The sequence below is a fragment of the Haliotis rufescens genome, unplaced genomic scaffold (assembly GCF_023055435.1).
Source record: "Haliotis rufescens isolate VD_foot unplaced genomic scaffold, xgHalRufe1.0.p SCAF_19, whole genome shotgun sequence".
Lineage (NCBI taxonomy): Eukaryota > Metazoa > Mollusca > Gastropoda > Lepetellida > Haliotidae > Haliotis > Haliotis rufescens.
The window spans coordinates 17,489,533-17,510,318 of NW_025963879.1; the positions used below are offsets into that span (position 1 = coordinate 17,489,533).

General features: G+C 43.1%; 2 protein-coding genes across 2 annotated transcripts; one reads left to right on the top strand and one right to left on the bottom strand.

The window, feature by feature from the left end:
- Nucleotides 1-514: 514 nt before the first annotated feature.
- LOC124137556 lies at nt 515-2,435 on the top strand. Its single transcript, XM_046503905.2, has 2 exons — nt 515-1,256; nt 2,153-2,435. Exons 1-2 carry the CDS (start codon nt 834-836, stop codon nt 2,273-2,275), a joined length of 546 nt encoding a protein of 181 aa, XP_046359861.2. The 5' UTR covers nt 515-833; the 3' UTR covers nt 2,276-2,435.
- A 3,762-nt stretch (nt 2,436-6,197) lies between these two features.
- LOC124137555 lies at nt 6,198-15,860 on the bottom strand. The gene is made up of 3 exons (XM_046503904.2): nt 15,684-15,860; nt 8,346-11,015; nt 6,198-7,481 (listed from the first exon to the last, which is right to left on the bottom strand). The coding sequence occupies exons 1-3, from the start codon at nt 15,742-15,744 to the stop codon at nt 7,396-7,398; spliced, it is 2,817 nt and encodes a 938-aa protein (XP_046359860.2). The 5' UTR covers nt 15,745-15,860; the 3' UTR covers nt 6,198-7,395.
- Nucleotides 15,861-20,786: the final 4,926 nt, after the last annotated feature.

The window sequence follows — 20,786 nt, forward strand, 5'->3', positions numbered from 1 at the left end:
GTTTTAGTGTACGGGGCATGGCGGGCGGGTGGGTGGGCGTATGATGTATTGTGATGTGAGATTGATTGTAATGTTTGCATGTGTACACGAGTATCGTGTTACTGCATGATAGTGTAATTAAAATCCGATTATAAAGGCAGCGTCCATTGTACGAACCCAGCCTTGTAATAATCACGTGTTTATGAATGTGTCCGGCACAAAGGAACGCCCCATAGAACGCCATCAATTTCAAAAGAGTAAGCAAAAAATACAACCTTAACAGTCTTCAAAATTCTTGAACCCATAAAAGTGTTTGTTTGTTTGTTGTTTGAGGCCGCACTCAGCGATATTCAAGCTATATGACGGCGGTCATAAAATGAATCCTGTTTGGACGAATATGCCTGTTACGTATGCAGTAGAAATGTACACTATGCTCCGTTGCCCTCAGCAAAAGCTTCTGACGCCCAAACCAATTCACTGATATCATATTGCCTTGTTGAACCATATGTGGGGTATCGTATGACTCACATAACACACGAGGCAGATGGCACTTCCTTGTGGAATAAAACAGAATGGATCACAAATGAGGCCGTCCCTGGCTCGTAAATTATCCAACGCTTTTCAAAACAATTTAAGGCCTGTCTTTACTCAATATCGCCAGACCAACAGTGTATTATCATGGTGATTACTGCCCGACGTATCGGAGAATAAGTTGACAAAAAAATTAGAACTTCCTCATTGCTTGGGACCCCGGTCTTGAAATGAATAGAACCCTCGATCCTTTATGCGAAGGAGACGACTGTGTGGAGAACTAGTGTTGAAAGGAGCCAGATTCATGATCTGAAGACGATCAGATGATGGACGACAGCGATAATTTCAAGAGGGATGTGTCTGATTCGTCTACTACTGATGGTACGGATGGGAGACAACAGCCAGAGGATGTTTCCTCGCGAAGAGATCTCGCCGAACCACGGCCGATCTCGCATCGTCCCCGTGAAGACGTGGACTCTGGTATTGCATTTTCTCTGCGTACCGATGAATCGGGCAGCGTGTGGCAGAATGATGGATCTTTGAGAGTGTTCATTGGGAATGAACAAAGTTATCACATGAAGAACAATTATTCCACGTCACGTTCTAACGACATTGGTGGTGAATTTGCAATAGGAATCAGAGAGACTTGTAGCACATCTCAGGATTATGGCATTCGGAGCTCTCTTGTGGCAGACACACCAGCTAATCGCCATTGCCTTGCAGCCAGTGGTCGACCACCGTATAAGGTTTTTTTCTTTTTTTAATTGAATCTCTGCTGCTTTTCTTTCTCTGGAACTGTTCCTTTACCCCTGTTCATACAATGTAAACTGTTTGTTTGTTGTTTAACGCCGCACTCAGCAATATTCCAGCTATATGACGGCGGTCTGTAAATAATCGAGTCAGGACCAGACAATCCAGTGATTGTCATCATGAGCATTGATCCACGCAACTGGGAACGATGACTTGCATCCCTCGATTTGAAAATGAAGTAAAAAAACATGATTTTTATCTGTGTTTCCACTGAGAATTAGATTAACAGTTAAGTGAAACAAAATGTTTGCCAAATTCAGATAACCGAACACATTACCTGTAATCAAAGACATAATTTGGATAGTTTAATGACTTAATAAAAATGTCACAGCCGATTTTATCAAATTATGCATTTTTCCATCAATTTATGCAATTTTGACCCCCTGAAAATTCATGCACACACTTGCAAGCTTACTACCCAATGAAAATTGTGCACAGATACCTCCTTCATGCAATAGAAAAGGTTTAAGGTATACAGGAAATTGTGGGAACGAAAATATAAACAAAGCCTCTTTTCCGCTGGTGGCCAACTTAGTATAAGTGACATTCATATTTCATGCGATATCGATGTCGAGCTGTGATTCGATTTGAGTGCGAAATCTTGAACAAGAACCAAGCTGGCGGGTGTCACTCCTTGTCTCTACGTGTATAGAGGGGTGTGATTTATTTCTATACGAAAATATTATGTTATAAACGCTATCATCGAGTTCCGGTGGTTATGGTGTCTTTTTTCGCCGTCAGTTTAGACCTGAGCATTTTCCGACGACAGCTAAATGCCGTGTACGATTGCTAGATTGATACCAGGTATGTAAGATGTATTTGGTCATTTCAGATTAATAACGTATCCGATAAGTCAACACGTCGGCGACGTCACATCCAGGCCGCCGTCATCGTAGCAGCATTTGTCCTCAGCAGCATCGTGCTCCTCTGTGTACTCATCATGGCGCTGGTGTGAGAAGGATACCACCTATTGTACTGTCTGTGTGCCACAGATACCCCCACAGAATTGGCATCAAAGAAAACCCATCTGAGATTACACTGCTGAGGACAATCAAAACTCTGTAAGGATATTTAAGATTAATATTTTCAAACCGATATAAAACATATAAACCACGGAGATGTTTTCAGTTCAAGGTTACTATGACACATATAAACCACAGTGATGACATTAGTACAGGACTGATATGACATATATAAACCACAGAGATGACATTAGTCCAGGACTGATATGACACATATAAACCACAGAGATGACATTAGTCCAGGACTGATATGACACATATAAACCACAGAGATGACATTAGTCCAAGACTGATATGACACATATAAACCACAGAGATGACATTAGTCCAGGACTGATGTGACACATATAAACCACAGAGATGACATTAGTCGAGGACTGATATGACACATATAAACAACAGAGATGAAATTAGTACAGGACTGATGTGACACATATAAACCACAGAGATGACATTAGTCCAGGACTGATATGACACATATAAATCACAGAGATGACATTAGTCCAGGACTAATATGACACATAAAAACCACAGAGATGACATTAGTCCAGGACTGATATGACACATATAAACCACAGAGATGAAATTAGTCCAGGACTGATATGACACATATAAACCACAGAGATGACATTAGTCCAGGACTGATACGACACATATAAACCACAGAGATGACCTTAGTCCAGGATTGATGTGACACATATAAACCACAGAGATGACATTAGTCCAGGACTGATATGACACATATAAACCACAGAGATGACATTAGTCCAGGACTGATATGACACATATAAACCACAGCGATGACATTAGTCCAGGACTGATATGACACATATAAACCACAGAGATGACATTAGTCCAGGACTGATATGACACATATAAACCACAGAGATGACATTAGTCCAGGACTGATATGACACATATAAACCACAGAGATGACCTTAGTCCAGGATTGATGTGACACATATAAACCACAGAGATGACATTAGTCCAGGACTTATATGACACATATAAACCACAGAGATGACATTAGTCCAGGACTGATATGACACATATAAACCACAGAGATGACATTAGTCCAGGACTGATATGACACATATAAACCACAGAGATGACATTAGTCCAAGACTGATATGACACATATAAACCACAGATATGACATTAGTCCAGGATTGATGTGACACATATAAACCACAGATATGACATTAGTCCAGGACTGATGTGACATATATAAACCACAGAGATGACATTTGTCCAGGGCCTCGTTCCTCAAAGCGATCTTAGCGCTACGATGATCGTAAGCCTATGGTATAGCATGGGACTTACGATCACCTTAGTGCTAAGATCGCTTTGAGGAACGGGGCCCAGGTCTGATATGACTTATCTTTACCACAGAAGTGACATTAGTCCAGGACTGATATGAGTCATATGACACATATTAACCACAGAGATGACAATAGTCCAGGACTGATATGACACATATAAACCACAGAGATGACATTAGTCCAGGACTGATATGACACATATAAACCACAGAGATGACATTAGTCCAGGACTGATATGACACATATAAACAACAGAGATGACATTAGTCCAGGACTGATATGACACATATAAACCACAGAGATGACATTAGTCCAGGACTAATGTGACACATATAAACCACAGAGATGACATTAGTCCAGGACTGATATGACACATATAAACCACAGAGATGACATTAGTCCAGGACTGATATGACACATATAAACCACAGAGATGACATTTGTCCAGGGCCTCGTTCCTCAAAGCGATCTTAGCGCTACGATGATCGTAAGCCTATGGTATAGCATGGGACTTACGATCACCTTAGTGCTAAGATCGCTTTGAGGAACGTGGCCCAGGACTGTTATGACTTATCTTTACCACAGAAGTGACATTAGTCCAGGACTAATGTGACACATATAAACCACAGAGATGACATTAGTCCAGGACTGATATGACACATATAAACCACAGAGATGACATTAGTCCAGGACTGATGTGACATATATAAACCACAGAGATGACATTTGTCCAGGGCCTCGTTCCTCAAAGCGATCTTAGCGCTACGATGATCGTAAGCCTATGGTATAGCATGGGACTTACGATCACCTTAGTGCTAAGATCGCTTTGAGGAACGTGGCCCAGGACTGTTATGACTTATCTTTACCACAGAAGTGACATTAGTCCAGGACTAATGTGACACATATAAACCACAGAGATGACATTAGTCCAGGACTGATATGACACATATAAACCACAGAGATGACATTAGTCCAGGACTGATGTGACATATATAAACCACAGAGATGACATTTGTCCAGGGCCTCGTTCCTCAAAGCGATCTTAGCGCTACGATGATCGTAAGCCTATGGTATAGCATGGGACTTACGATCACCTTAGTGCTAAGATCGCTTTGAGGAACGTGGCCCAGGACTGTTATGACTTATCTTTACCACAGAAGTGACATTAGTCCAGGACTGATATGACACATATTAACCACAGAGATGACAATAGTCCAGGACTGATATGACACATAAACCACAGAGATGACATTAGTCCAGGACTGATTTGACACATATAAACCACAGAGATGACATTAGTCCAGGACTGATATGACACATATAAAACCACAGAGATGACATTAGTCCAGGACTGATGTGACACATATAAACCACAAAGATGACATAAGTCTAGGTATTATATGACACATATAACCACAGAGATGACATTAGTCCAGGACTGATATGACACATATTAACCACAGAGATGACATTAGTCCAGGACTGATATGACACATATAAACCACAGAGATGACATTAGTCCAGGACTGATGTGACACATATAAACCACAGAGATGACATTAGTCCAGGACTGATTTGACACATATAAACCACAGAGATGACATTAGTCCAGGACTGATATGACACATATAAACCACAGAGATGACATTAGTCCAGGTATGATATGACACATATAAACCACAGAGATGACATTAGTCTAGGTATGATATGACACATATAACCACAGAGATGACATTAGACCAGGACTGATATGACACATATTAACCACAGAGATGACATTAGTCCAGGACTGATATGACACATATTAACCACAGAGATGACATTAGTCCAGGACTGATATGACACATATAAACCACAGAGATGACATTAGTCCAGGACTGATATGACACATATAAACCACAGCGATGACATTAGTCCAGGACTGATATGACACATATAAACCACAGAGATGACATTAGTCCAGGACTGATATGACACATATAAACCACAGAGATGACATTAGTCCAGGACTGATATGACACATATAAACCACAGAGATGACATTAGTCCAGGACTGATGTTCAACCTCACTCACCGGCCGTTGGTTAGGTGAGGTGAGGTGAGGTGAGGTGAGGTGAGGTGAGGTGAGGTGAGGTGAAATGGGGTCAAACGTCGCTTTTATATGCCCTTGTTTCGTGTGTGTGTGTGTGTGTGTGTGTGTGTGTGTGTTTTCATACTATTCCGGACTGATGCCTGTTTTATGGTGCTAACCAACTAAGATATCATGTCGTAGTTTAACATGAATACCCCACTGAGAGACAGGATACTTACTCCGAGCCGACCAGTCCTTATTTTACTTCCTTAATGCCGAGAACCAAGCAGGTTCACAACATATAGCATCTCCGGCTTATCGTCTTTGATATGACGCGGCCGGGGATCGAACCGACGACCTTCCCATTCTCCGTGCAGACCACCCGCCGCACTTCGACATATGTCATATATAACTTAGCATGTAGATGAACGCACCATAAACACACATAATAAAGTCATTTCCTTGTATTAAACATATTTATTGCTGTGAGATTACTGGTATATATTAAACAAAAGCAATATTTTGTAAATATAAATCTCCTTGTAAACCAACATGAGTAAAAAATACAAAATAAAGCCGAAACTAATAGCTTCACATTTTGAAAATTGCTGCCACTGAACCTACAACTTTCTGTAGACCATACAACTGTGGGTACTGCTTACTGCAACACTGCTATGACCCATCGATCGCTGAAAACAACATTGGATAAGGGTGATGACATATGAGGGACATCTTTCCGAGGAAAGAGTGTCCACTTGCATATATCAAAGCCTAGTTTTCACCCTTGCCATTTCAAGTCTAATTTTCGGGATCGATTGTGCGGAGTGCCGTGTTGAACACGAGTTGTGTCCCTTGTGATGAAAACGCGATGTCCAATCAGATCGCTGTGCTAATTTCGAATGGCTTCACTGAGATGACTACCATAGCAGACGACACGGTCGATCAGATAAAAAGATTCGAGATTTCAGCATACATACGACATAACGAGTAACACTGGACATGAAACTCCCAGTAGTGGAATTGTCCCAAATGAAGTTGTAACTTGTCACTAATGTATCGATAGGTCATAATTCTGCATCCAGCTTGATAATGGTTGATTTGAGTTCGAGGATGTTAGAAAGGAAAGGCCACTCCTTTAAAACATTCTGAGAGGAAAAGACGGCCATTTTTAGGACATTAAGCCTATCCAGGAACAAATAATACAGCCCTCTTTTCACAAGTATCAAATGGTCGTGCCCTATCAAGGCATGGATGTACTCTTTCCTACACTTCATACTACAGTAAACTACGTTTATAAAGAACACGCTTATAACGAACTGACGGATATAACGAACTTTTTTGTGCCTAAAATTTTCTGTAGTTATGCTGTAGATGCGCTTATAACGAACTACGGTTATAACGAACTAAAATTAATGGTCCCTTTGAGTTCGTTATAACCGTAGTTTACTGTATACCATTGATGGAACTGGGAAATTCTTAGCACAAAGATAGCCAAACTATGCGCCGTCGATTATCCTTGTCTAAAATTACAAAACAATGCATTACATTAAACGTTGATACACGTATTTTTCGGTCATAATACAGGCCCTCTCTTACGGGCAGCACTAAAGCTAAAGAACAGAATTGTCTGTAGACGATTCTCCCAATCCAGTTGAGTTATCTACCCTTGATAGGTCGTTGTAGTGGTCGTCGTTATACGGATCACGCCTCCTTCGAACGACATATTCCTTGTGCGAGTGGAAGAGCCTGTTATAAACATTGAAAATCATCTGATCACAGTGATATATTGACAGAGTATTTATTTATTTGTTTATTTGTTGTTTAACGCCACATTCAGCAATATTCCAGCTATATGACGGCGGTCTGTAAATTATCGAGTCTGGACCAGACAATCCAGTGATTGACATCATGAGCATCGATCCACGCAATTGGGATACGATGACATGCATCAACCACGTCCTGAGAGCCCGACCACCCAATCACGTTAGTAGCCTTTTACGGCAAGCACGGGTTGCTGAAGACCTATTCTACCCCGGATCTTTACGGGTTTATTTAAAGATTAACCGAGGTTGTAACGTGTGAAAGGTTTTATAAATCAGAGTTAATTGTGACTGAAATATGTCATGATTTACGTGATACATTCCCTCATGTCATTTTCTAATTTTCACATTGAAAGCAAGTCTTTGGCGAGATAAGTCGTATTAATGTATTACATTGTTGGGGATTTAACGGACGCTTCGAATATTTTAGATTTTACACTTACAACTGTCGTATCCATTTGTAATTTCCATTCACCGTATCTATGGTGTAGCATACATTTTGTTTTGTTTGTTTGTTGTTTAACGCCGCAATCAGTGATATTCCAGTTATATGTCGGCGGTATGTAAATAATCGAGTCTGGACCAGACAATCCAGTGATTGAAATCATGAGCATCGATCTACGCAATTGGGATACGATGACATGCATCAACCAAGTCATCGAGCCTGACCACCCGATCCCGTTAGTCGCCTCTTACGACAAGCATAGTCTCCTTTTCCTGCAAGCATGGATTGCTGGAGACCTATTCTAACAGACGTTAAGTTTGCTTCAGAATGCGAAGAACCACTTACTTGAGAAATAACTCGAGAGCGTTTCGCTCTGCATAAAGCGATTGAGCCAGCTGGTGTTGATGCCCTCGAGGTGGAGCTGAGCGATGTCACAGGTCATGGCCGTCTGGGCGTAGCTGTACTGGCTTTGACACAGCGTCTGTAACTCTGGAGTTGGGTCGGGGACGGGGAGGCTGGTGGCGAGGTGGACGCGGACATTGACCCCACTCACCATCCCTGCCACAGAGCAGGCAGAGGTCAACAACCAGAGGGGAACAGGAGGCAGAGAGTCAGCATCCGAGGCGGTGAAGAAGGGGATGATGAGGCGGTTTCTCTGGACATCATCTGGGAACTGCTGAAGAAGATCCTTCAGCTCAGTGAATGTGACTTCGTCAATAACGGCCTGTTCTAGGTAGATTGAAGGAACGTCTTCAGTTTGTCCGGAAAGGAGGGAGTTCCACGATTGCGGTAGGTCGACGCTGGATGACATCTGTCGGCAACTTGGTCTGAAAGAGCCGGACGCAATGCCAAGGATTGTGGACTGGTTAATGGTGCATCCGTATGGTTGGTATAGTACAACATCCTGGAGAGTTGGGACAGGGAATAACAGGTCTCTCTTGAAAGCTGGTAGACCAACTGCCGCTTCACCGACAATAACGATCTCGAGTATGTCAACTGGAGTGTCTGAACCACCTGGGCGATAGCTGCTCATCATGAGGTTCATCTTCTGTCTGATGGCGGGGAAGACCTTGGTCATAGTTGCCGCAAATACTTCTTGAAGATTTGCTTCTTCAACAGCTTGACACCACCCTGGGTTGAAGTCTCTCAGGACTGCTATAACTTCATTGATAAACTCTACAGTAACAACCGTCTCCACTGACAACTTGGAGCTGATGGTTTCCCGCTCTTCAAAATATTTCTCGGTCTTCAGTTGTAGAGAGACGTAGATTTCCATCTTCCGTTCCAGAACAACGATGCATTGATCCAGGCATTTCCTGAAAACAGAGGGTGATGCATCATCCAGGTCCTCTAGGGCTTCTTGTATGTCCTTCAACTGGATTGCAACTCCAACAGAACCTCCAACCCTGTCCATGGCGTCTTTGTTCATCTCGGCGATTTTACCAATACATTCCAGTAAAGCTGATTCTATTTCACCCAGCTTCCCATGATCAAACTCAGGAGCTGTTAGCAGCGGTGCTGCATATTCATCAGGGAAGGCGAAGCTGATGATATCAATCCCAGTAGCTGCTTGGAACAGGAACCCTTTGGCAATCCTCTTCACTGATATGTCAACCTTGCAGTGAGTGCTCAAGACTCCAGAGATGTCCCAGAGAGTGTCGATGAGATAGTAGATGATTCGGGAGGAGATGACATCCTCCTCGACCAAGTCCTTCAGCGTCTCAGCGTCCGCAGCTGACTTGTACACTTCCAGGATCTTCGATGCGCCTTTAAATGCATCGCTTGTGAAGGAAACCATGTCAGTCTTTTTGCCAAATCTTAACAACAAAGCCGAAGCAGCTCCACCCCCACTGAGCAATGCTAGCAGACTAATCGCGATGATTATCAGCTCATTGACTTCCACAATATCTCCTGGGAACTGAACAGAAAGGCTCCCAGATTGAGCTTGTTCAATCTTTTGGATAATAAGGCGGAACTCTTGGATAAGCCTGCGTCTCCTTGACAACCAGATCTGTATCTCTTGGAACAGCTTGATAGCGCATTGCTGTCCATTGGAAACGTTTTTGTTTGGAAACTGGTAGGGGAATTCCGGAAGTTCAAACTCCATGAAGAAGGCAATGTTGAATGTTCCACCATCTGGATTCTGACCACTGATGACGTTGGCTCCTGGAGAGATGGTACCGGTGTAGGTAACCGAGGTTGTGCTCTTCTTGAAGGTGATGGTGGTTCCACTCCAGGTTCCTGTCAGAGTGAAGTATCCAGTCTCGTCTCGACCATTACCGGAGAACTTCCCAGGAACAAACATCAGCTGGAGGTAGCAGCGATATTCAGGGCGGCCACTCAGGAACCAGAACCAGACCCCACTGGTTGGGTGGTCAGAAGCGCCTCCAGACGGAACAGCACTGCCTCCGCCGATCTTCAGCACGAACCTTCCTTCCATCCAGCATCCTCCTGAATCAAGGAACATCCCTACGACCGCCGTCCCTGATTCGTTCATCAGGCCGTAGTAGACGATGTTGTGACGTATCAGACGAAGCCCTCGCCCTTCAAGACGACCTTTGATTCGAAAGTTCCCTTTATCATCCTTGCCGCGTCCAGTTATCGACTTGTACGGATGATCGCCAAATTCAAAGTCGATGTGGAACGTCTCAGTCCCTCCTGATCGGCAGAGTTGGCCTGACCACTGACCAGGCCTCGGAGTGACCTTTGCATCTTTTCCACAAAACACCAACTCAAAGGGAGAACTGGAACCGCCGTTACTCTGGACGCATGTACCTGTGACCTTACTATCAGCATATTTTCCGTTGTAGGTGACGTCGTATTTGCCGGTGTAGTGAATGACGAACTTCACCTCCCCACCTCCCCACGTTCCCGAGATGTAGTAGTCGCCCACACTGTCGTTGCCCCCTCCCGCCACCTTCTCGTCGGAGAAGAAGGCCATCTCTAGGACCACACCGGAACACTTCCACATCCCGGACGGTGGTTGCTCTCCTGTTCTGCATGCTCGCATCATTGCTGTACAGAGAGGAATACATATAGTCAGAGTCAGTCTACGTATTAGAATAAGTTTCATTGTAGAGCTACGAGTATGTTACCTGGATATTGGTCAGCGTTAAATTGAATTTGTAACAGGACGGTGAATTACGGACACGATGATAGCCTTTAAACAAAGAATCTCATTGTATATACTAAAACATTAAGATATACATCAAAAGAATAAGTAAACGGTGTGACATAGGTTCTTTCTAAGGAAATATTATCAGTGGTTACTCCTTAAGCAAATGTAACAAGTTTTGCATCCTTTTTTATTTGGCTTGCAATAATACTGTTTATTAATTTTCTCTTAATTATCAACACCAATACGCAAATTTCTTTGACAAGTATAACGTTATTTGCGGTGAAAAAAATTAATCTAAGGAATTCGTAGGACAAGTTTGACAAACTACATCAACTTTCTAGAACGACATTATTATGATAGAAACCAGAGTGGTTGTACTGTCAATGTCAAAGAATAAATTTCTGCAGTAAACTGTTCACGTTCTGTACCCCCTGTCAATGGTGCGCCTTAGGAACAGACCATTTGTGTTTTTTGAAAATAATAAATGAATAAACTGAAAATTTTTTTTTCCTTTTCGGGTTTTATTGCCCAAAATACATTGTTCACTTAACATGTTTTTTTTCTTAAAAAAAACGGTGTTATGAAAATATAAATACTTTCTCCAATAAAAATCATCGGTAACCCTAAACTACCACCCCAAATAGTGTGATGGATCACAACATACGATTATACTGAATGTGACATATTTTTTAGAGGCAGCCAAGCCATGCATGTGATAGGTACACATACTCTTCTGCAGCAACTCTTTCATCAATAACCGCGTATCTACACACTATTAGTTCTGAAGTACATTTAAATACTTTTATTTTCAAGTGTTTGCAAAGCTCGTGCGTTACTGCTAAGTACAGGGTGCGATCAAACAGCGATGGCTTTGGTACAAATTACTTTCAATTACGTCAATGTCATGAGGATCAAACTAGCAAGTTACATCAGGTTATTTACTCAATTACTCTACTTGTCCCTAAAACTCCTATTATCGTATTCCGTCTTCACCTCGCCTTGCTAAGGCTGTGCACGTCTAAGGGTAAACCCGTTAGCCTCTGTAAGACATGTAAACACCAGAAGTACAGGTGAGTGAGTGAGTGAGTTGGGTTTAACGCCACTTTTAACAGTATTCCTGTTATATCGAGCGTGTCAGCTTAATGTGGGAGGAAAGCCCGAAGTGATGCAGGTGTCAGACGTTTTCCACTTCGGCGAAACACACGAGCACGGGTATGGTGCTGACGAACCTAGAAACATAATCAGGGCGACCCGGGATTCGAACCCACAATCATAGGTTTCTGGCGTGCCCAAGGGACGCAACTCTGCACAGCGAATCGCGCGCCTTAGACGACTGGGCCACCCGTGCCTCCAAGTACAGCTAAAATTTCATGTAAACGGAATTTTAAATTGGAAGAGGTTCACACATTTGCCGGAGCTCTAATACATTACTTATATAACATTACTCAAGACTTGATTGTTTACAAGCTGCCGTTGATTGGCAGGAGTACTACAGTGCGGTATCAGGCAACTAACAAACACTGTTGGTGGGTGACGGGTGTTCCGGTAGAGCAGGATATGCTTGCCCTTGACACCGGGTGTCATTGTTTTTCAGTGATTAATTCACACCATTTCCATCACTATTTGGGGGCCATGGGTGGCCTAGTCGTCTAAGGCGCCGTGATTCGCTGTGCAGAGTTGCGTCCCTTGGACACGCCAGAAACCTATGATTGGGGGTTCGAATCCCGGTTCGCCCTGATTATGTTTCTAGGTTTGTCAGCACCATACCCGTGCTCGTGGGTTTCACCGAAGTGGTAAACGTCTGAGACCTGCATCACTTAGGGCTTTCCTCCCACATTAAGCTGACACGCCGTGATATAACTGGGATACTGTTAAAAGCGTTGATGATATATATTTTGGGGATACCGTGCTAGAAAGTAATAGCAGTCGAATTTTCCTTGGTTACTTCCAAATTTAAACACCATGTTGCTTGGTAACCAGAGACACGTGTTTACAAATGGATGTAATAGTACACGATTGAAAAAAAGGTATACGTATGTGCAATCGATGAATCCTTGCGACCTTTCTCGTTTGGTCTTACAGGTTTGATTGGCGTTAAATCAAGCTCGACCCGTGAAAATCCGGGATAGAATAGGTCTTCAGCAACCCATGCTTTTCGTAAATGGTGATTATGCTTGTCGTAAGAGGCGACTAACGGGATCGGGTGGTCAGGCTCGCTGACTTGGTTGATGCATGTCATCGTATCCCAATTGCGTGGATTGATGCTCATGAAATCAAACACTCGATTGTCAGGTCCAGACGATTATTTACAGACCGCCGCCATATAGCTGGAATATTAATAGCGGCGTTAAACAACAAACAAACAAACAGTCGACGTTCTTCATTGCGTCGTGCAGAAACCCTAACATTCGTCATGCACTCTTGCCTGTTCTGCTAACTACCTTGATATCGGAACCGCCTCCATGGACTAGAGGATAGAGGTCTGCCAAGAGAGCGGAAGGCCGGTTGTTCGATCCCCGGCTACTTCAAACCAAAAGATGTTAAAAGATGTTTCTTTGCCTGGTACTCGGCATTAAGGGGATAAAACAGGGACTGGTCGGCACAGAGTCAGTATTATGTGTTTGAGAGGGGTATCCATGTTAAACTGCGGCATGGTATCTCAACGGGCTAGCACTATAAAACCGGAATTCGTCTGCAGTAGTAAAAGCACACACACACACACACACACACACACACACACACACACACACGCACACACACGCACACACGCACACCTGCAAGAACGTCGCTATATAAGAACAATAATCTTGAACGCGGCGATAAACCCATTTTCACCCCACCCCACCCCACCCCACCTCCCTATCTAACGTTCATCCCACGAACGTCACCGCATACGAGTTGTGACTTGCAATCGACATCATTCATGCGTCCTGCAGGATAGTCGCAAAACATTCTGTTATTACAAAGTACGACTGACGTCAGAGTGTCTGCCAAAATGTGTCAGGGCTCTTGACACTAACCCACGTACACGCATTGAAGAAGGAACGTTCGTGTAGCAGATATATTTCTAATAAGGCATATATTCTTCACACAATCACGCATCCGCATTGAAAGCATAGTAATACGCACATACACTTCGAGCACATACACTTATTAATGCAATCTTTGATTTCACTCAATACTTCCAGTGTGTAAACTTTGCAAACTGTGTACACTGGAGACCCGCCCACAACACTCGCTACTGGTACACGCTCAGGCATACCCTCAAAACTGAGGCATTCATTGATGGCACACCAATAGAGACACGGCAAACAATACAAGCGTATAAAGTCCAGATCTGCTTGGCCTAAAAAAATCCACTGGTAGCGATCGTAGTCTATTCACAAATGTCATGTTCGCTGGCCGCTTGAGTTTATTTTATTTTTACTGATTCCAAAGCGACCTGTGAAGATCCGGGGTAGAATAAGTCTTCAGCAACCTATGCTGGTCGTAAGAGGCGTTAATGGGATCGGGACGTCAGGTTCGCTGACTTGGTTGATGCATGTCATCGTATCCCAATTGCGTGGATCGATGCTCATGATGTCAATCACTGGATTGTCTGGTCCAGACTTGATTATTTACAGACCGCCGTCATATAGCTGGAATATTGCTGATTGCGGCGTTAAACAACAAACAAACAAGTAATTCCCAAGCGTGAGATAATTATTTGGTTATTACTTTTTAGTGAAATGTTCACAGCAGAATTGGATTCGCTAACGCAAAAAACCGATGATGCATACGATTTAAGCGTGGTATAGAATGTAAGCCTATAAACCACAATGTCGCTTTTGAAATACCCCAGCTGAACGATTGAACAGGGACGTGCTTTGTTGGAACTTTAGGCAATCTTCTTCTCTTTAAGTGAAATCACTGTTGTGGAACATTAAGATATAGGGACGCCCCTGTGAACAGCATGGGGTGGGACTATACACTAGACATGATTATACACGCAGAGAGGGATAAAAGCTGGATCAGAAAGAGCTTCATAGGGAGAACAACTGTATATCTAAATCACCATAACGCACTGCTTCTTTTGTGGCGGATTGGCTTGACGTGACGTAGAGAATCTCCCCCGAGCCTCTTTTGATAAAAAATATATTATAAACTCGAGTCGAAAAATTATAAAACTCGGAGTTTTGCAACTTTTCCAGTACGTAAACAGTAACAACTAGTGTTACATGTAAAAGGTACAGCTAGCCAGTTTCAGTGGCTGAGAGATTAGTGATGTCATTTGATTATGACGTCATGAAACCGATTACGCCATAATGGTCTGAAACAAAGCGATATCGCCTCTGGGAGCCAGTTTGGATGAATTACAAAAAGAAGATTTTTTTAAATAAATAAAATGTTTTACCAGGTTTTTCTACTTACACATTAACACAGGGTGGCGCGGAGACAATATGTTCACCAATGGCATATCATTCTTTTCTGTCATCTTTATCTCATGCCAACAAACAACAAACAACAACAACAACAGCAACAGCAACAACACAGCTCTAGCCATCTACTCCCACCCTTCCACTCACCCCTGACGTCCACAGCCTCCCCGCGTATCCCCGGCCGACAGTGTTCATACATACGATGCATCTTGGGGCTTCTGTCTCAGCAGCCTGTTCCGACCAAAACTCCTTCCCAATTGCAACTGACGTCCCACACTACCCCCCTGATACCACGTGACGGACCGATATGCGCCCAGCGTTACTTCCCCGCTTTTAGGTTGTGTACACTAAGTCGGCCAGTCTGCCAGCCTACTTTTTTCATCTCTTTTGTTGCGCTAGACGAGGTTCGACACAGACTTGTATTCTGTCTATTGGAGTGATGGTCTCTCTATACGCTGTTTACATGAGTATGATAGACTCTTTGTTGAAAAGGACGCGATATTTGGGTCAAGGTCGCGGTGAAACAGGTACACACCGACTCAACATTGCAATGAAAGCAGATTTGATCCAGATTCAGTCTCAAGCACACTTACGTCAGTGGGAGTTTTAGATGTATTTTAGCAACCATGCATACACTTTGAAGAATTATAACTACAGTATTCTGCACTTCTTTATCTAAGATGAATTCTTGTATAGATTTTTGACACATGAATTGCCTAAACTGTAGATAAATATTTACTATCTACTTTTAATATGATACTGCAATATAGTTACCAGCTACATGGTGGCAAGGTCTGTGAAGATCCTGGGTACACTAGGTCTTCAGCAACCCATGCTTGCCGTAAAAGGCGACTATGCTTGTCGTAAGAGGCGACTAACGGGATCGGGTGGGTGTTCAGGCTCGCTGACTTGGTTGATGCATGTCATCGTATCCCAATTTCGTGGATCGATCCTCATGATGTCAATCACTGGATTGTCTGGTCCAGACTCGATTACTTTCAAACCGCCGTCATATAGCTGGAATATTTCTGAGTGCGACGTTAAACAACAAACAAACATGGTGGCAAGAGTGGTGAGTGAGTTTGTGGGCGGGTGAGCGTTTGAGCGAGTGAGTGAGTGAGTGAGTTTAACACTGACGTATTTCTGTTACGTTACAGCGTGTGAACTACACGTGAGAAAAGCCCGAAGTGATCAATATATTATACTTTTCCTACATACACGACCACGCCCACCGATATATGGTGCTGACAAACCAAAGATCAGTATCAGGCAACACCACACAGCGAATGGCGACGTTGGATGCGGTGCTAAAGCCTCAGGGCACAGTTACCCCACGTAGGTCCTTTACTAACAGTGACTTGTGATAGCTTAAGGATAGATTAGACTGTATTTTGTTGAGAATTAGCTTGGACCCACAAGTTGTACATGGCATTGCCTCCCATATTGTCGTCCCATGATTTGACCCCAAGTTCAAGGCCGATGGGCGTGTTTCGGCACGATACTTCCGGTGATATGTTGCTAGTGGTTACTGTGGAATCAAGATGGTGAATCCAGGCTGGTATTTTCCTGTGTAAGTTACAAGTGGCAGGTTGGTCAACATGCAACAGAACAGCCTCCGACCGATGTTAATTACTGTGGGCTGCCGGGTCACTGTAGACAGCAAAGGAGGAAAATAGTTGTGATCTTAGGCTATAATATAAAGCCCTGAAATGGCGGCATCGAAAACAATACACCTGACATCTACTCTTTAGCTGAACGTGTATTGTAAGGCGGTCGGGACCGGAGAATAGGTCTAAGATATCGGTACATTCGAATAGCGGGGTTCGAGATAGCTAGGTTCGACTGTATTTTCTAACGCTGCTTTAAACTGTACTAGATGACGTTTTGGGCATCCAAGTGTCAGAATACATATTGTTTGTTTGTTTGTTTGTTGTTTACGCCGCACTCAGCGATATTCCAGCTATGTGACGACGGTCTGTAAATAATCGAGTCTGGACCAGACAATCCAGTGATTAACAACATGATCATCGATCCACGCAATTGGGATACGATGACATGCATCAACCAAGTCAGCGAGCCTGACCACCCGATCTCGTAAGTTGAGTGTCTAAATTCCGGTTTTTCCCGAGCGAAAGCGATAGTATGACATGAACGCTCATATAATGTACTATTTATTACCGAAGAAAATGTCTACATATAGAGACGAATTTTAGTGTATACCTATAATGACGGCAAGTCGCAACAGCAGCGGAACCACAATTTGTCGAATGACGTCAACAATACTCAACTATGACGTCATTTCTAGTGTGACGTCATTCCTACGACCTCACGTCACAGTAAGATTCGGATGACGTCAACAATGCCGTCCGAATGACGGTAACATTACACTGTTGTCTCGTGACGTGATATGACCCTTGGGCACATATGATTTTTATGAACCCCGATATGTCTGCCCTTGTAGATAATGAATACAGAATCTCACCCTCGTGTCTTTTGATATCAAATATATCAACGAGTATATTTGATATCAAAAGACACGAGGGTGAGATTTTATTCATCATCTAACATTATTCTTCCAGTGAGTGAGTATGGTTTTACGCCGTTTTTAGCAATATTCCGGCAATATCAAGGCGGGGGACACCAGAAATGGGCTTCACACAGTGTACCCATGTCGAGAATCGAACCCGGGTCTTCGGTGTGACGAGCGAACGCTTTAACCACTTGGCTACCCGACCACCCCTCATTCTTCCAACGTTTTCGGTTTTAAGACAGTAATAAGCAGTGTCTCAAGTGTAAAAAGTACTGCTAACATCTTCAGGAGCAGAGCCATTAGTGATGTCATTTGATTGTGACGTCACGGTAACCAACGACGTCACAATGGTCTGCAAATCACTGTGATGCAATTTCATTGCCGTGATATCTACAATGTAGATATCGCTTGATCTCACCCAAGCGATATCTCCTGTGGGAGTCAGTTTTGGATGATAAAGTGCATTACCATATTTCAGTCACACGCTATAACATATACACAAGTCAGCATTGCTTGCATTCAAAGAGTGTCGCAAATGTCATCACATCGAACACATACGTGCAACTTCACCTCGGATCTTTTCCACAAAAAGTCATTGAACCACTCGGCTTTCCTCGGGCATCTCCGAGTAGTTACGAGTGCCAAGACATTAACCAACAAACCAATTGTGTGACACAGATTCACAGTTATGTTTGCATAAGCTAAAAAATAGCTGACACGCAAGGAGCTTAGTTTTTACGCTAGACAGGTTTTTCATTACAGTTTGGTTGGAGTGGTAGAACCGGTTTTCTCAAAAGGAAATATGGCTTTTCAGTGATCGCCTTATCAATGTGTCAGATCAACATTAAAGATGGTAATCTTACAGAGCAGTTTTCAAATGTCAAAATCTCAATTTAATAACCATCTGTCTTGTAGATTGTGATCGGGGGACCAGTAAGATTTTTGTTATGCTTTTGTAGGTGTTATTGTCATGTAGAGTTCGTCCTGCATTCATGTGTGGCGAGGTGGTCTAGATGTCGTCACTGTGACACAGCGTTCGCTCTCAAGTTTATGACTCATGGGATGTTCTCTTCAGGTGTGGCAAAGCAGGACACATAACATTCATTATACATTCTGAGCCGAATGGGTGTAATGTGACGGCGATGAGTGTCAAGTGTCATGCACCGTTATCCACACACTTTGGTGATATTATACAGCCGCTTCACACACTAACGCATTCGGTGACCCTTGCTTTCATTGTTGACAAATTGTCCTGAACCTTTGAAGATTGATCTGTAAGTGTGTCTATGGTCACCACGTTTTGAGACAAATGCCCAATGGATCAACGAATGTATTTGTGTGTTGTATAGTGTGGAAAAGTTAAATGTTTTGACAGAATTAAACTTTTTGTTTTTGTTGTCTCAAATACTGTACAGTAAACTACGGTTATAACGAACACGCTTATAACGAACTGACGGATATAACAAACTTACTTTTTTGGTCCTGACTATCTGCTGTAGTTATACACTATATATGCTTATAACGAACTACGGTTATAACGAACTAAAATTAGTAGTCCCTTTGAGTTCGTTATAACCGTAGTTAACTGTACTACAATGTGGATATAAAGTCCAACATTGATTGCATAAGGGTTATGGTTAATCCTTGTGACAGGATTTAGGGGTACATTTGCGGTACCCTTGAATATATCTGTCCCATAATCCAGTACTTATATAATCAAGTACATAAGGAATATCAAGTTCTTTGATCACAAGATTAATGTAGTGATGCTTACATATATAATGGTCATGTTAGTTGAGGCCTTTTCATGCGAGGTGGTCAGACTTTGGATGGCAGTTGACTGGGACAAAATGGGTTTATTCCATTCAGTTTCCTTTTTAACAGTTTGTGCATTCTACCAATGACAACACCAGGTTCTTTGAGTGAGTGATTTGGATTTAACGCGATTCGCTGTGCCGAGTTGCGTCCCTTGGGCACGCCAGAAACCTATGATTGGTTCGAATCCCAGCTCTCCCCGATTATGTTCCTAGGTTTGTCAGTACCATACCCGTGCTCGTGGGTTTCACCGAAGTGGTAAACGTCTGAGACCTGCATCACTTCGGGCTTTCCTCCCACATTAAGCGGACATGACGTGATATAACTGGAATACTGTTAAAAGCGGCGTTAAACCCAGCTCACTCACTCGCTCCCTTTCCAACATTGGACACAACATGTGACTCGAGAAGTAGGTCAAACGGACCTTGGACAAACCATCGCTCAATCCCTCCACAGTTTCCCTTTCAAATACACATTGGAAGCGGGGCGGTCGGGTAGCCTAGTGGTTAAAGCGTTCACTCGCCACGCCAAAGACCCGGGTTCGATTCCCGACATTGGTACGATGTGTGAAGCCCATTTCTGGTGTCCCCCGCCGTGATATTGCTGGAATATTGCTAAAAGCGGCGTAAAACCATACTCACTCACTCACATCGGAAGCTGCTTCACGCCAGACACAGCCTCCTTTCGATCTCAGCATCATTAGCTTCATCCTGTGACTTCCTTTGCGATGATGAACCTCGGCACGCAGAAGCCCCTCGTTCGATTCTCCACATGATCACACTAGGTAGAGCCGTTTCTTGTCCGCTACATTGACATTGACTAAATACTGCTGAAGCGATGACATACCCTCATACATCTACCCTGAATAACTCATGTCATGTCTCGCCCCTTGAATCAACATAGGA

Excerpts from the sequence above, each read along its gene's own strand:
- LOC124137555 (XM_046503904.2), bottom strand. The coding sequence starts at position 15,744 with ATGCATCGTATGTATGAACACTGTCGGCCGGGGATACGCGGGGAGGCT. Across the intron at positions 11,016-15,683 it reads GGAGGCTGTGGACGTCAGGG|CAATGATGCGAGCATGCAGA; the intron begins GTGAGTGGAAGG and ends CTCTCTGTACAG. Across the intron at positions 7,482-8,345 it reads GCTCTCGAGTTATTTCTCAA|GCTCTTCCACTCGCACAAGG; the intron begins GTAAGTGGTTCT and ends TGTTTATAACAG.
- LOC124137556 (XM_046503905.2), top strand. The coding sequence starts at position 834 with ATGATGGACGACAGCGATAATTTCAAGAGGGATGTGTCTGATTCGTCT. Across the intron at positions 1,257-2,152 it reads GTGGTCGACCACCGTATAAG|ATTAATAACGTATCCGATAA; the intron begins GTTTTTTTCTTT and ends TGGTCATTTCAG.